General features: G+C 45.6%; 1 protein-coding gene across 6 annotated transcripts in view; it reads left to right on the top strand.

Annotated features, from left to right (window-relative positions):
• Positions 1-16,973, top strand: part of LOC121566650 (BCAS3 microtubule associated cell migration factor-like) — a 268,998-nt gene that overhangs the window by 100,054 nt on the left and 151,971 nt on the right. For all 6 annotated transcript variants that reach the window (XM_045213788.1, XM_045213787.1, XM_045213789.1 and 3 more), the window contains 3 exons: positions 8,978-9,102; positions 9,448-9,613; positions 10,363-10,463. In XM_045213788.1, the coding sequence (XP_045069723.1) occupies positions 8,978-9,102; positions 9,448-9,613; positions 10,363-10,463 (392 nt within the window). The remainder of the gene's footprint in view (positions 1-8,977; positions 9,103-9,447; positions 9,614-10,362; positions 10,464-16,973) is intronic.

The following is a 16,973-nucleotide window of genomic DNA, read 5'->3' as shown; positions in this document are numbered from 1 at the left end:
GTATCTCTGTCTCTCTCTCTCTGTATCTCTCTCTGTATCTCTCTCTCTCTCTCTGTATCTCTCTCTGTATCTCGGTCTCTCTCTTTTTCTTTCTCTCTCACACTCATTCTCTCTTCTTTTGCTGTTCACATTAAACCACAGACACTGTTTATTTAACAATAATGCCTTTGTTGTTGACCTCATGTTGTTCCCATTGTGTTTTTTTTGTTATTTTGTGGCAATATTAGTAGTGGGGTCGAACCCCGGGACCACCCATATACAAAAAAAAAAATTTTTGCACGCATGACTGTAAGTCGCTTTGGATAAAAGCGTCTGCTAAATGGCATATTATTTTTATATTATTATAATATGATTGAACAATCGGATGTGCGTGTGCATGCGTGAGTCCTAAATTGCACACAGCCTGTCCATTGTAAACAGGCCTAATGTGGCTTTAGCCATCTGTCTATTTGGCGCTTTTTCTCTGTACGTCAATTTTATGATGTAATTGGTTAATGTCATGAATGTCATGTAATGAGTGATTTGCCTCCCTTTCTGGGAAAACAACATAGTGCTTATGTGTGAACTTAGAGGAGAGCTGTTGATTTGTTATAGGCTTATAATAATTTACTTGAACGTTGAACATTTTGCAATAAGAGGTGGATTGTATAATCATGAAAGAGCAGTTAGCATTATTTTGTATGTACAGACATTTTAGTATTCATGCTTCATTCTGTTTCGAATTCATCTCATTTACCTCAGTTGTGATGAAAGATACCTACTTTGATACAGCATTGTCATAGCCAATTTTCCTCAAAATGTAAATGACACAGCCGTGTGCAGGCCGATATGTTTAATATGACATTTTTGTCTACGCACCTCAGTTTGGGCCTAAATCTACTGCGAATGACATTACAGTTCTCTAAGTTAGCAATGAGTTTTCTAACAGTGCAGTTCTCTCAAATACTCAAGAGGGCAGAAAGTCCAGTCTCTCTCTGTCAGCGCTGTCTTGTGAAATCAGATGCTTACAAGCTTTTTAAAAGAAGCCCCATTATGACAGAGTCACTTATGGACAGATAATTGAGTGGCTGGGCTCAACGGCGGTGCAGTGAACTTTTCCTCCTCCGACTCACTCTCTCACTCCTCTCTCGTTCCTCCCTGACTGCCGACTCCCTCCATTCACTTTAGGAAATTAATAGCATGTGGTGCCTTCCCCAAGGCTTGGCTTTCCTCTTTTGTTGTGGCCAGTTACTCACTCATACTTTTTAATTTAAGCTTTTTCCCCTTTCCTCCCCTCGTTCCTTCCCTCCCGCACCAGCTAGGCTCTTAGTGATTTCAGAGAGTTGTATGCTTTTCAAAGGTACATCATTAGCATTTGTTAGCATGATGTACACCCACACAGTAACAGTAACTGCCTGCCTTTGGCTCCAACTCAAGCTAGCTAGTTAAAGCAGGATTGTTCCTGTAACAGCATGTCCCTGGACTGAGGGCATAACAGATCATTGGTCTAACTTCATAATTCCAATTGGATTTAATAAACAGTAAGTGTTTTGTTTGGATTGGCTAGAGAGGATGTTGAGATGAGGACCTGGACATGTAACAAGGCCTCTTTTTCTCTCCCATAATGGCTGCATCCCAAATGGCACCCTATTCTGTATAATATAGTGCATTATACTTGTCAACAATAGTGTATATATAGGGAATAGGGTGCCATTTCTGACACACCCAATGACACATACAGTAGCACGTCTTCCTCTTCCCTGAATAACCTCTCCTCTTCTCTGAACCCTAATTTTCCCCTTCTCCGTATCCCTCATTCTTTTTTTAACAGCTCAGGATAGAAGAGTGTGGCACGTAACCTCTGACCACCATCCAATTACATGAGCTCACACTAGACTAGCTGTTAAATATAGCCTCGACATGGAACCTCTATCTAGGGCTATTCTGGGGTGTGGCAGGCAGGCAGGGGATACAACCATCCCACAATAAATGCCTCTCTCAGTAGTAGTGTGATGAGGAGGAACATTAGACATAGAGCGAGGAAGGTGGGTTGAATCAAATCAAATGTGTTGGTCTCATACACATGGTTAGCAGATGTTATTGCAAGTGTAGCGAAATGCTTGTGCTTCTAGTTCTGACAGTGCAGCAATATCTAGCAAGTAATATCTAACAGTTCTACAACTAAAATACACGCATCTAAGTAAAGGAATGGAATAAGAATATATAAATATGGATGAGAAATGTCATTATCATTATCAGAGTGGCATCGTCTAAGATGCAATAGATAGTATAGAATACAGTATATGCGTATGAGATGGGTAATGCAAGATATGTAAACATTAAGATAGTATAGAATACAGTATATACCGATGAGATGGGTAATGCAAGATATGTAAACATTATTAAGATAGTATAGAATACAGTATATACCGATGAGATGGGTAATACAAGAAATGTAAACATAATTAAAGTGGCATTATTAAAGTGACTAGTGTTCCATTTATTAAAGTGGCCAGTGATTTTCAAGTCTGTATGTAGGCAGCAGCCTCTCTGTGCTAGTGATGGCTGTTTAACAGTCTGATGGCCTTGAGATAGAAGCTGTTTTTCAGTCTCTCGGTCCCAGCTTTGATGCACCTGTACTGTCCTCGCCTTCTGGATGATAGCGGGGTGAACAGGCAGTGGCTCGGGTGGTAGTTGTCCTTGATTATCTTTTTGGCCTTCCTGTGACATTGGGTGCTGTAGGTGACCTGGAGGGCAGGTAGTTTGCTCCCGGTGATGCGTTGTGCAGATCACACCACCCTCTGGAGAGCCCTGCGGTTGTGGGCTGTGCAGTTGCCGTTCCAGGCGGTGATACAGCACGACAGGATGCTCTCAATTGTGAATCTTTAAAAGTTTGTGAGGGTTTTAGGTGACAGGCCAAATTTCTTCAGCCTCCTGAGGTTGAAAAGACGCTGTTGTGCCTTCTTCACCACACTGTCTGTGTGGGTGGACCATTTCAGTTTGTCAGTGATATGTACGCCGAGGAACTTAAAACTTTCCACCTTCTCCACTGCTGTCCCGTCGATGTGGATAGGGGGGTGCACCCTCTGCTGTTTCCTGAAGTCCACGATCATCTCCTTTTTTTTTTTTACTTTGAGTGAGAGGTTATTTTCCTGACACAACACTCCGAGAGCCCTCACCTCCTCCCTGTAGACTGTCTCTTCATTGTTGGTAATCAAGCCTACTACTGTTGTGTCGTCTGCAAACTTGATGATTGAGTTGGAGGCGTGCATGGCTACGCAGTCATGGGTGAACAGGGAGTACAGGAGGGGGCTGAGCAGGCACCCTTGTGGGGCCCCAGTGTTGAGGATCAGCGAAGTGGAGATGTTGTTTCCTACCTTCACCACCTGGGGGCGGCCCGTCAGGAAGTCCAGGACCCAGTTGCACAGGGCGGGGTTGAGACCCAGGGCCTCAAGCTTGATGATGAGCTTGGAGGGTACTATGGTGTTGAATGCTGAGCTATAGTCAATGAACAGCGTTGTTACATAGGTATTCCTCTAGTCCAGATGGGATAGGGCAGTGTGCAGTGCGATGGCAATTGCATCGTCTGTAGATCTATTGGGGCGGTATGCAAATTGAAGTGGGTCTAGGGTGACAGGTAAGGTGGAGGTGATATGATCCTTGACTAGTCTCTCAAATCACTTCATGATGACAGAAGTGAGTGCTACAGGGCGATTAGTCATTTAGTTCAGTTACCTTTGCATTCTTGGGTACAGGAACAATGGTTGCCATCTTGAAGCATGTGGGGACAGCAGACTGGGATAGGGAGAGATTGAATATGTCCGTAAACACACCAGCCATCTGGTCTGCGCATGCTCTGAGGACGCGGCTAGGAATGCCATCTGGGCCGGCAGCCTTGCGAGGGTTAGCACGTTTAAATGTCTTACTCACATCGGCCACTGAGAAGGAGAGCCCACAGTCCTTGGTTGCTGGCCGCGTCGGTGGCACTGTGTTATCCTCTGATTCTCTATGTATACCAAATGACACCCTATTCTCTGCATAGTGCACTACTTTTGACTAGGGCCCATAGGGCTCTGGTCAAATATGGGCCCTGGTCAAAAGTAGTGTACTATATAGGGAATATGGTTAAATTTGGGAGGCAGCCTCTGATTCTTTCCCTGAGATGCTGAAACGGCATTTGTTTAGTCAGTCTGCTCCACTCAGTCCGCTCGGCTCCCAAATGGCCTCATCATTACAGCCGTCTGTCTGTAGCTCCGGCCTCCTGCCCCAAGGCCACCTCTGTTTTGGAAGGCTGCTGTAAAATAATACATGTGACGTTGAGGGATGTGACCTCCACATGGCTGCCCAAAGCCCTCTCTCTCTTTCTCTCTCTCTTTCTCTCTCTCTTTCTCTCTCTTTCTCTCTCTCTTTCTCTTTCTCTCTCTTTCTGTCTCTCTCTTTCTTTCTCTTTCTGTCTCTCTCTTTCTCTCTCTTTCTGTCTCTCTCTTGCTCTCTCTTTCTGTCTGTCTCTCTCCTCCCTCTCTCCCTCCCGTCTCGGGCTTTGCCTCCGCTCCTCTCACCCCCGTTCAGTCGCTGGGTGTGTCCCAAATGACACCCTATTCCTCTATGTAGTGCCCTACTTTTGACCAGAACCCTATGGTCCCTGGTAAAAGTATTTATAGGGAATATGGAGCCATTTAGGATGCAGCCACTGTTCTGCTCTACCCTACAGGTCTCTGCTGCTCTTTGTCGCTGGATGAGCCAACAGAAGTGAGGCTCTATCGTATTTGTTTATTGCGATGGAGCTGCCCCCCTTTCGCCCTGCCCCCCTCCCGGCCCCCTCCCGACCCTTCGATGGCGCCTCATGTTCGCCTCGGCCCTGTAATGCGAAAGGGCTTTAATGGTGGACGTCACAGATTGAATTATGCCCTTGAGGAAAAGCTATTAGCTCAGTCAAAAGTCCTCATTTGTTAAATTAAAAGTGGAAATGACATGCGAGTAGTCTTTTAAGTTAATTAAAGTTGCAGAGAAAATGAAGTCTCTTCCCAATAGCACAAAATAACATCTCGTGGGGAGAGAGAGGGAAAAAAATGAATTTGGCTTCTGTTTAGTGACATCCATCATCCCCCTCTCTCCCATCCCACTCGGTGTATTTCTTTTTCATAATTTATTGATATTGGGTTACATCTTTCTTTTTTTTTTCTCCTTCCTGACCGGTTCCTCTGTTCCATATGGAGTCCAGAGTACGGCCTGCCTGTCTGTCTGTCTCTCTCTTGTAGGCTGGCCTCTGTCGCAGTTTAAAAACCTCAACACTTTCAAGGCACTTCAAGTGAGACCGAGAGGAAAATAATGATTTGAAACGCAGATGAATAACCGTTTGCAGTCATGTCTACTCAGAGAACCAAGCTGTGATCCCACTCCCATTAGCAGACCGTGGTAACCCAGGACTATTCAAAGAGAGAGTATGGAGAGTATCTACACTAGCTGATCAGTATGGAGACACCACAAGGAGAACTTATCACAGTTAGTTGTCAGTGTGTGTGTGTGTGTGTGTGTGTGTGTGTGTGTGTGGCATGCGTTCGGGCATACATACATATGTGTGTGTGTGTGTGTGTGTGTGTGTGTGTGTGTGTGTGTGTTAGTACGCAGGCCAGTCCTGCAGCATAGTTCCTTGCAGCAGTCTTCTCTTCTCAGCACCATAAGAGCCGTTTACACTCTTAATTTGTCATTGGGCCTTTCCCCTCGATTCATGAAAACATGTCCTTTTTATACAATGTTATTCCTTGATGTATTATTCAAGCCTGCCTCCGTCCAAAGACAACCGTGAATAGCGGGGCGATAAAATACCTTCCTTCACACCACACACAGCGCCGTGTGGCAAACGAGTCAGCCTGAGATTTCACCCCAAAACCAAAGTCAAGCCACTGGAATAGGATTTGTGTTTCCTGGGGATATTGAAACCAGTTGACCACAAGCTTTTAGGATTTCAATTTTTTCCAGTAAGAGGGAGAGAAGAAGCAGAATATTTGGAGAGATGAAACACCTCACTAAAGAAGAGCCCGACAGACTCCACGTCACTCACCACTAGCTGTCAAAGACACCACACACACAAATCACAGTGAGCAGTGAAGTGAGGTTACATGTGCTGTTATGACTAACACATACCCCAACCCTGATTCCCTCCCTCCCCTAACCATTCACCAGCCCCCATATCATTTAGTCTGTTAAAGAGAGATCCAGAGCATGGAACAGGATTTGTTGAGTTTCCCATCTTCACCATATCAGTGATACTTTTGATATGCGGATGATGTTAGAGAGGTTAAGAAACGGGGAGAGAGTGACTGAATGAGAAAACGGAGAGAGAGAGAGTGACTGAATGAGAAAACGTAGAGAGAGAGAGAGTGACTGAATGAGAAAACGTAGAGAGAGAGTGACTGAATGAGAAAACGTAGAGAGAGAGAGAGTGACTGGAAGAGAAACGGGAGGGCGAGAGAGAGGGAAGGCGGAGTGAGAAGGAAGCGGTGTGCTGTGTTGGCTGACCCCTGGCCGTCCGGCCGAGGCTCTGAGTGTATCTCCTGGACACGCTGACAGACAGACACAGTCAGACGGATGGACAGATCCGAGGAGGAGAGAGGGAGAGGGCCGTAGAGTTAGCCAAGGCAATATCCTGACATGGTCTTATTAATCTCTCCATCTCTCCTCCGCTACCACGGCTTACTGTAGATATTTGGTTATTCAGCCTCACCCCTTTATCCAACACTAATAAATACACAGCCACTAACGTTGTCTAGAGGCCTCCTCCCCCCTCCCCCCTCCCCCCCGTTCTACCCAGAAACATCCTTCACACGGTGTCGGCTAAACAAAGACCTCAACATCTCGCCACGTCCAGGGAGTAATTTACGAGCTGCTGACAGTTTGAAGGGAAGAGGAGGAGGGAGAGTTGAGGCCCGCAACAGGTCATTCAACACCTGTTAGTGTGTCAGGCTGAGGCTGCCAGGCCAAGGAGAGTTCAAGTACTGGACTGTATGCCATCACACTGGATTCAACAGAACAGCTTTGGGTAGATAGTATGGAAAATCTTTGAGAAATTGATCAGAATCATATTTTCTGGTTATTTTGAAGTGAATTTTTGAATATTATATCATTTCATTATAGAGAATTTTCATGTTCCAAAATCTTGGTGTGTGTGTCTGTACGGGTGGTTGTTTGTGTTCAAGCGGTCTGGTGTGAGTGTGTGTATGTATTAGTGAGGTCTCCCTGGTTAGATCAGAGGTTAACCTCTCCTGTGGGACTGTGTCAGACTGTGTTAGTGTGTCAGACTGTGTTAGTGTGTCAGACTGTGTTAGTGTGTCAGACTGTGTTAGTGTGTCAGACTGTGGTAGTGTGTCAGACTGTGTAAGTGTGTCAGACTGTGTTAGTGTGTCAGACTGTGTCAGACTGTGTTAGTGTGTCAGACTGTGTTAGTGTGTCAGACTGTGTTAGTGTGTCAGACTGTGTTAGTGTGTCAGACTGTGTTAGTGTGTCAGACTGTGGTAGTGTGTCAGACTGTGGTAGTGTGTCAGACTGTGTTAGTGTGTCAGACTGTGTTAGTGTGTCAGACTGTGTTAGTGTGTCAGACTGTGTTAGTGTGTCAGACTGTGTTAGTGTGTCAGACTGTGTTAGTGTGTCAGACTGTGTTAGTGTGTCAGACTGTGTCAGTGTGTCAGACTGTGGTAGTGTGTCAGACTGTGTCAGACTGTGTTAGTGTGTCACACTGTGTCAGACTGTGTTAGTGTGTCAGACTGTGTTAGTGTGTCAGACTGTGTTAGTGTGTCAGACGGTGTCAGACTGTGTTAGTGTGTCAGACTGTGTCAGACTGTGTCAGACTGTGTTAGTGTGTCAGACTGTGTCAGGCCCTTCAGCCTCCATCCCCTCCTCACGCTCGCACTCTCTCAGGGTTCAGCTGTTAATGCCAGGCCGGGGGTTTTACTGTCCACCTTAGTTATAGGGCTGGACAATAATACCAGGCCGCTCCGCTACTGTTCTCTGATCACTAGCATATGCAGCCCTATCACAATACTGAACCTTTCCTGTGTTCGCTTTCATCCAAACGATCCTGACATGTCTGAATAATCCAATAACTCCCAATAAATTCTCTCAAACGGCTAACTCAAAGTGAGACTAGGGGAAGCAGCTGGAAGACTAGCAGCATTTGAGGCACATGTTCAAGCAAGTGATAACCATTATGGCATCCTCAAGTATTCGCTGAAACTTCTTTCTATTCATGTGTGTGTTCTGGCGTGTGCGTGGCGCGTGTATTAGTGTGTGTGGACACACATGCACACACACACACACACACACACACACACACACACACAGTCCTCAGTACAGTCCATGGTCAGTCTGTAGTGGTTTGAGTGTACATGGCATGCTTCATGAGAAAAGGAAGGATGTAATCAACTAGGAGCACAGGCTTTAAAATACCATAGACATCCTCTACAGAGCTGCAGTCCTGATTTACTGTCATGGGAATACACACTCACACGCACGTTATCCCGTTCAGACTGCAGGAATCCTGTATTGAATGAGGGAGGAAATATCCTGTATTATGTCTAATGATGTCTAATGATAATTTGCTGAATAGTAGAGACCAATACATAAATCATTTGTCTAGACAAGGGCACAGTGAAATTGGAGACAATTCAGAGCAAATATGATATTTTTCTTCAATTTCTTTGCTACCAATGTACTTCATTTTAAGTCATACTCATCTCTTTATTTAGCTAAATAGCATGACATGTAATTGTGTTAAAAGCTTGGCTTGTTCTTTGTTCACAGATGTGGCAGTGTTTGAACTGTAATATCTCAAACCAGATCGGCCATCATTCTCTCAACATTTGGCAACAATTCTCTACTCATTCTTTCTTTAACTACAGCTTTAGTTAATCTAACAACTCAAACCGCAAGCCTTTATCTTCTCCAAGAGGAGCACCCTGTGTCTGGGCTCTCTTACCCACTCACCCCCCTCTTTCCCCTGCAGCAAAGCCAAGCCTCCCCCTCAGATCTCCCCCAGTAAGTCCAGTGGCGGAGAGTTCTGTGTGGCTGCTGTCTTTGCTGCCTCACGCTCCTGGTACATGACCAACCCCAACATGAAGAGAGAGAAAGGTGAGGAGGGGTCGTAAAGGCTTTGTAGCGTTATGTTCATCATTAGATCCCACTAGTGCATTAGTATACTAGCTGTTACCCCCAAAACCACCATCACACTAAAACAGTTTAATTTAGTTTTAATTTGGCAAAATGTAAAAGTTCAAAATCTGTAAATCCAATTGACCAGGAAACTTGGCTCTGGGTGTTAACCCCTCTTAGCCCCCTGTGTAGACGCAACATTAAGGTCAGGGAAGTACAAACCCACTCAGTGAGATGCTGGGCGTAGTAGACAAAACACTTAGTCACAACAACATGCTCCTCTTACTTTGTAACGTTGACCTGTTGACCTCTCCTGTTCCTCAGACCAGTCCAGCCGGTCAGTGGTGGAGTCCCTCTTCATCCTCAGTTGCTATGGCACCCTGGTGGAGCATGTCCTGGAGCCTCGGCCAATCAGCACAGCCCAGAAGATCAGCGATGACACACCCCTGGAGCTCAATACATGTCCACGGGCCTGCTGGAGCCTGGCCAGGTAACTGACCCTTCCTAACACACACGCATGGGCACACACACACACACACACACACACATTTCTTTTTCCCACTCTGTTAAGCTGTGGTTAATGTTATGAAGATTTACATACAGTAATATATTGTACAGTTATACAGTATTGTGTGTGATTATATACAGGAATGTTTGTGATTTATACAGTAATGTGTGTGATTATTTACAGTATGTTTGTGACATTATCATAGCAAACTCTGCTTTTTATTAAAACAGAGTTATTATATATTTTCTGCTAGTTATAATACAATATTGTATACAGTGTAAACATATTGTGCTGCAGAATCCCATTCATCCATACATCCATGTCAAATGAGCAGCTGGAACCAGATTTAATAAAGTGCTTCTGCTGTGACCCAGTTCTCTGTGATCAGACTACAGCTGTGTAGGACAAAACACACGTGATGTTCATGTTGTACACTACAGTACTGTATGCAACGACTATAGTACACACACCTTCATATGTATATCTGCCTCTGTACTGCCAGGCTCCAAGGACCACAGTCCATTTAAACCCAGCAGGGGCACTGCTCCATACAAATGCACTACGTTTGACCAGAGCTCTATTTTGTGATGGTGGATCACCGAAAGGGTCCTAAATGGGCAAAAGTAGTGCACTACATTGGGAATAGGGTGCCATTTGGGACACAGCCTGAGATTTTCTTCTCTGTAATTAAGTTGTGTGTTTCTCTCCTATGTTGTGTTTGGTTGTTACAGGACTCCTCTGTGGAATGAGCTGCAACCTCCCTTCCTCTCCAACCACCCTCTGGTGCTGGCCTCTGACCTGGTGCAGTATTACCAATACCTCCTGGCTGGATGTAAGTGTTATACACTGTGTGTGTGTGTGTGTGTGTGTGTGTGTACTCTTCTCTGTATGTGTATATAAGTACTCTTTGTACGTGTGTGTGCACCAAGCTCCATTAGACCAGTGCCAGAGCTGAAGCCTACTGATTCCTACTGTTTGTTCTCTATGAGAGATTGTCTTCACCCTCTTATTGGTGACACATGCTGAGAGTAGGACCCTTTCAGTCATCCTCTATTACTTCCCTGTTCCCTCTTAAAACCCTCAGTAGAGATCAGACATCACTCCATCTGAGTAGTGCTCTGGCCTCCGATCCCTTATCACACAAACTATCAGCTTTTCATCCATTCTGTTCCGTCTGTACGGCACTTTGAATCAAGTCTTTGTCACTGTATGTCTCTTTGTCTGCCTCCTCTGGACAAGTCAGCATCACAATGCTAACAGCTCAACCAACTCCACTCAACTCATTAAAATGAAGCCAATTAGCCAGCCTCCAAACTCCTCCTAACTCAATAACAAGTACAAAGAGCACCAAGCACTTTAGGTTGACATGTGAAAGGCTGTGGAGGCTGGAGATGGCAGAGGGAAGAAGAGGACAACTCTTGGGGGGCAGAGTGTACACGGATGGCCACACATTTAATTTATCCTCCGTTATAAGTGTGCGTTGTTGCATTAGCTGCCTAATCAGAAACATAAATCAGTAATTAGCTCCTGAAGTGCCGTTGGGTCAATCCCCTTCTCCTCCCGTGTGCCTCTTCTTCTTCTTCTGTCTCCTCTATTCTGCGCTAAATTGTCTGCTTCCCAAATGGCACCCCATTCCCTACTTAGTGCACTACTTTTGACTAGAGCCCCTGGTCAACAGTAGTGCACTATAGGGAATAGGGTGCCATTTGGGACGTAGACATTCCCCCAGTGCTCAGGGCTGAGCGGGTAGGATATTTTCTCAAATTAGTTCTAATAGTCCTTTCTAGTGTCAGAGCGATGAAGTCAAGTTGGTGTGACGGGTCAGGCAGCGGGCATCGGCGCTGGGTTTAGTGTGACTCTGTCCTGCGTGAAGGCATAATGGGCAAGACAGAGGGCATAATGATTTAGTCTCAGCGCTCTCTCATATTTAGCTCCAATTAGTGATGGCCAAAATATCACCGCCCGCCCCACCTCTTCTGTCCTTCCCTCGCCCCCGTTCCTCCTGCCTGCCGAGCAGCACCAACCCTAACGCACTCACACACAATATGCACATCATTTGTCGTCTTGTACTTCTTCTACCCATCGCTCCGTTCTGCTCTGCCCCTGGGTGTTTCCTGCATGCTGCTACGGCTCACGGAGTGCCACCTTTCATTCCTCTGCTTCCTCCGCTTTGCACCCAAGCAACGACTGAACGTTCTGTTTCACAACACCGTGCGTCCGCTCAGCTCGCCAGGGGTTGGCTGGGCAGAGTGGAAGTGTTCCAGGGCGGTCGATCTGACCCGGGGATGCATTATGCTACGCTACACTACAGCCACACAACAGAACACACACACACACTGTTGGCTCTGTTGGCCGTCTCCAGTGGTGTGTAAAGATCAGGGCTTATGGAGGGAGAAGCTCCTGCTCTCCGCCCTGCTCCGATACAAACTACACTATCAGGGTCTAGTTTACATAGTAGATACTTGCCCAAACGTCAACAACCAGAAGGACAGAGTGACGGGAGGAGAAAGAGAGAGGAAGAAAGCGAAGAAGACTGAGACAAAGAGAGAGGGAGAGAAAAGGAGAAAAGTTGCAAAAGAAGGAGAGAGGGAGCGAGGGAGGGGGGTATGATTAATCACGGGCACCTTTAGATCTGCAAATGAGTCTGTGTATTCAGGGACCTAGTTAGGTTCCACAACCTTCTAGAGTATGGGGTTAGAGGGTTTAGATGTTGTGTGATTGACAGCAGTTGCTCTCTCTATATTGGATGACCGGTGTGATTAAAAATGCATGTTGCTGCGGAGGGAGGGATGGATGGAGCTCATGCCAGCCCAGCCGGAGAGGAGCCTCGCAGGCTGGTGATAAAAGCAGCGGTGGCGCCACTTCATGGTCACTATCTCCACCTGTCCATCTGCCCAGCCCTCTGGCACCGCTATGGGCCCGCTCTGCTCTGGGCCACAGCCGGGTAAACAGCAGCTCCACCACACTGCTGGATATGATAAGAGACAGAGAGAGAGGTGCACACACTCACAGACACACAAACACACACACACAGACAGGGACACACAGACAGGGACACAAAGACCGAGAGATATGAAGAGGCGATATGGAAGAAGAGCTGGCCTCATAAATGCTGTCTCAGTCCAGCTTTGATGGCTCAGGGAATCCTCACTGTGGTGTGGATGGCTCAATCAGCCAGTTAGGAGAAACATAGACCCTTTTCATTCTAAAAGGCCCAAAATAAATGAATGAATGAATGAATGAATAGGGCCAATTTGTGTTGCCCTGAGGTGTCGGAGTAGATTTAAACCTGCGGTCAGATCCCTTAGAATAACACCACCACAAGCTTGATGAATGTGAAGCTTATTTCCTTCCTCATTTGCAGCATTCATTCTTGAAATTCAGGGCATATTTTCCCCCCTCTGGTCTTGGTGTTTTTTGAAGCGAGGGGGCTGTATTTACATAGCTGTCTGTCGTGTGTGTTCAGACACCTCTTCCCCGGCCGCAAGACTTCGCCGAGGCAAACATGGCATGAATAATTTACCTCCCTGCTCTTCTGGCTGGCTCCTCTGAGCTCTCTGAGTAGGCTGGGCACCTCAATGGTGACACTGCTGGTGCTTTTAGGCACTGGCCTCCCCCTAGTTTCAAGTTTTATAGTCATATGTACAGGATACACATGGTATACACCATCCAATGAAATGCTTACTTGCAGGTTCCTTCTCGACAATGCAACAATAATAAAATATAAGAACATAAAGTCTGGCCCCTAGGTTCCTTTCATAATGTAGTAACTGGCGGCTGGCTGTCTCCTGGACTGTTGGCTGAGTGAGAGACTTCTGAGGCCGACGGGAGCTGGTAAAGGGAAAGTGGGAAAGGAGGATCAGCCATGGACAAGCACTGTACAAGCAAGCCGGCCTTGTCAGATCGTGACATTATCCCAACTGGCCTGCCTAATTGTCAAAAGGAGCTGCCCAAATGAGCGAGAGGTTAGAGGTAGAACGAAAGGGACAGGCCAGACAACTAGACATTGAGGCTGACCACCACTTTTGACCAGTGCACTATATAGGGAATAGGGTGCCATTTTGGATGCACCCCTGCAATACCTACTGCTACTGGCCTTGACCAGACCACTCACTGAGTCTCTCCTCTGGTCAGCAGAACTAGACCACATCCTCGTAGAGCCCAGAGACACAGGCTCTTTAAGATCGTTTAGGAACGTTTTTAAAATCACTTTTGTTTTTTTACTGTGTGTTACCAGAACAGGACATTTTCCAAAGAATAACACCAATCAGATTTGCCTGGTAAACACCATCAATTAGTTATTTTTCTACTTGATAGGAATGGTTATAATATTCCGCCTGAGTCATTTCAGATGGTAATCTTTGCTATCAACCATCACTAAAGCAAATATGCTGCCTTGCGATGATTAATTAGTACACTGTTTTCATATTATGTTTTGTCACTGGACTGAAACGTTTTCATACATGTTATGGCACTTTCCTATTAAAGGTAGAGTAGAGCTCTGTTTGCTAACCACATTTTCCCCCCGACGATTATAGGGGATGTCTGAAAGTAATTTTTTGTCCATACATGGAAACTTCCCTTCTAGCTAAACAATTGAGAGCTTTGGACTGTAAGGTTCTATCTGCAAAAATCTGATTCTGAGATAATTGGCTATATAGTTATAATAGTCATAATTATGTGGGTGCTTACATTTGTCCTATTTCACATGTGAACTCGAAATGTGTTTTTTGCATATCCCACTCTCCCTGAGACACCCTCGGAGAGTGGGGTCACAGCCAGGGATCAGCCATTATTGACGGCGACCCTGGAGCAAATAGGGTTAAGTGCCTTGCTCAAGGGCACATCAACAGATTTTACACCTAGTCGGCTCAGGGATTCGAACCAGCAACCTTTCAGTTACTGGCCCAACGCTCTAAGCGCTAGGCTACCTGCCAAACCCTCATTAGTTTGAATGTTGTCATACATTTCTTCTTGTATTCTTTTGAACTTAACAACATGAATTTGGGTATTTAGAGTACTATATACGTAGAGAACATTGAACAGAACAACGCTATGTCAATAACTCAATTTTGACGAAAATGCAGATCGAACCTTATAGTCCCAAGCACTCGAAATGTCACTGATCCATCATGTCTTCAATTTTTACACTGGCACATGGCAGATTTGGGCACTCATAAAACTCATGTCATATACAGTGTCAACGTTTATGATCACTGTTTGATGTACAGTTACAAGATGACATGGCGTCATACCCTGAGTTGTTCTGAACAGAATGAGCCTATGTTTAGCTGCAGAACACACACCTGAATGCACGCATGACTCCTTTCTATGCGCACCAGAATTACGATCTGTTTCTCTGAATTGCCATGTGAATGCATAACACTGTAAATTGTATTTTATAACTTAGATAGTCATGTTGGCAATCAAACAAGCTTTCAAATGATGCCCACCTGACCGAGATTGCGATTTATAATGGGCAATTTTTTGATTGCATAATCAACAACAGTAATTGTGACAGTAATGGCAGGGATGCAGGGTTTTGTTCCAAACAACTACAAGTGTGCTTGCTCTAGTTCCTCAACTGCACAGCTAGGAGAGCTTAAAAAAAAGTACCTTATAGTTGAAGACTCTTTGAGTTATAAAAGTGCATTAAAATTGCTTAGGAACTGTGCACACTTTGGAGAGGTGGTTGGCCACTTGGAGACACCAGTTAGTCCTCTCACTCAAACCCTTGTCATTTGTTTGTCTTATGTTGCACCTACCCCACATTTTCCAGGAATATTCTTATACTGTTACTCAAGGTATCCAGAGTATTTCGTTATCAACAAATTTGGCTAAAAGTAAATGTAAAATGCACATAAAGTCAACAGTGTAATGTTTGGATTCTTGTCAGATGAACTGTTGTCCTCATCTTTGGTATAATAATTTTTCCCATAATTGCCAAACTCTTCCCTTTCAATTGCTACCATGCTTTTGCATTTCATATTTCTTCTGTAAGAAACATTTCAATGTAGCCCTAACCATATAGGCTAATTCCCATGAGTTTTAAGGGTTAAGAGAGTCCGTAATGACAGTAAAAGCAGCAGACCCAATGGATCTGTCTATCTATCTAGCCACTCACTCTGGTAGATATGTCTGTAACTGTTTGGTGTGGTCAGTCTGTCTCTATATCTCTGCATTCCCTAACACACACACACACACACACACACACACACACACACACACACACACACACACACACACACACACACACACACACACACACACACACAGGTCTGACTGTGCTTGACCCTTGGGGATGACCACTACCTCCCCACTCAGGAGCCTGTCCGTCCAGCTCTCTCAGGCCAATGGAAGCCCCCCTGTCGCCGTAACCCGATCCAGCCAGCCAGCCAGCAACTGCTCCAAAGCATCAATAATTAATTAGGGAACAGCGATTGCCCCCAAGGGGTCAGAGAGCAAGAGTAGAGTGGGAGGGAGCGAGAAAGGGATAAATGAAGGAAGGAAGGAAGGAAGGGTAGTAATGATTTTGTTTAATAAGTAACACAAGCAGGCTTTGTTCTTCTGCCATTAGAGAGCAACATAAGGTATCAAAGGATCTGGCTAGGAACCACACACACCTTCACGACACCCGTCTCCAGAGCAGGTGAGAGCAGTGTGTTGCGAGCTTTTAGGAAAACGAGGGCAGCCTCTCCACAGTGGAAGAGTGTCAGTCGAGGTATTTGTTACAGCGGCGCTGTGTGGGTGGTGTCAGACCGACAAGCACACCTCCTAAAGAAGCCTCCCAACACCTGCTCTACGCACGAGAGACCCATAGAAAAAGCGAGAGAGCGAAGGAGAGAAAAAGCGAGAGAGGGGGCAAAAGAGACAGCAGCGCCTTGTGCGCTCCAGATGAGAACTAGACAACTTTATTAGTAATTCCTACATTAAACAAATTCACCATGGACTGACACGGGGGTGGGGGGCGCTAGGCCCTGAGGTGCCAGGAGAAAAGACTGATTCTACACATTAAGCTTCATTCTCCACGCCTGCTTATTCAAGCCTGCGACTGTTCCATCTGTCTGGGTGCCTCTCTGCCTGTGCCGCTGACGGGCCTCACATACACACGCGCGCACGAGCACGTACACACACACATGTTCTCTCTCAGTCTCACTTACACATGCTCCTTCACACACTCAGGCACACATATGCCTTTTGCTCTCTTTCCTCCCCTCTCTCTCTACTTAACTGAGTGTCAGAGACACAAAACAACAGGAACAACTCTAGCCCTCTCTCTCCCTTAACCTGTCTGTCTGTCTGTCTCTCCCTCGCTTTCTCTCTCTCTCTCACTCTCTCTCTC

Source organism: Coregonus clupeaformis, chromosome 5 (assembly GCF_020615455.1).
Source record: "Coregonus clupeaformis isolate EN_2021a chromosome 5, ASM2061545v1, whole genome shotgun sequence".
In the NCBI taxonomy this organism is placed as follows: Eukaryota; Metazoa; Chordata; class Actinopteri; order Salmoniformes; family Salmonidae; genus Coregonus; species Coregonus clupeaformis.
Note: the sequence above shows the minus strand (reverse complement) of the source record. Positions and strands in the feature narration are given on the sequence as shown.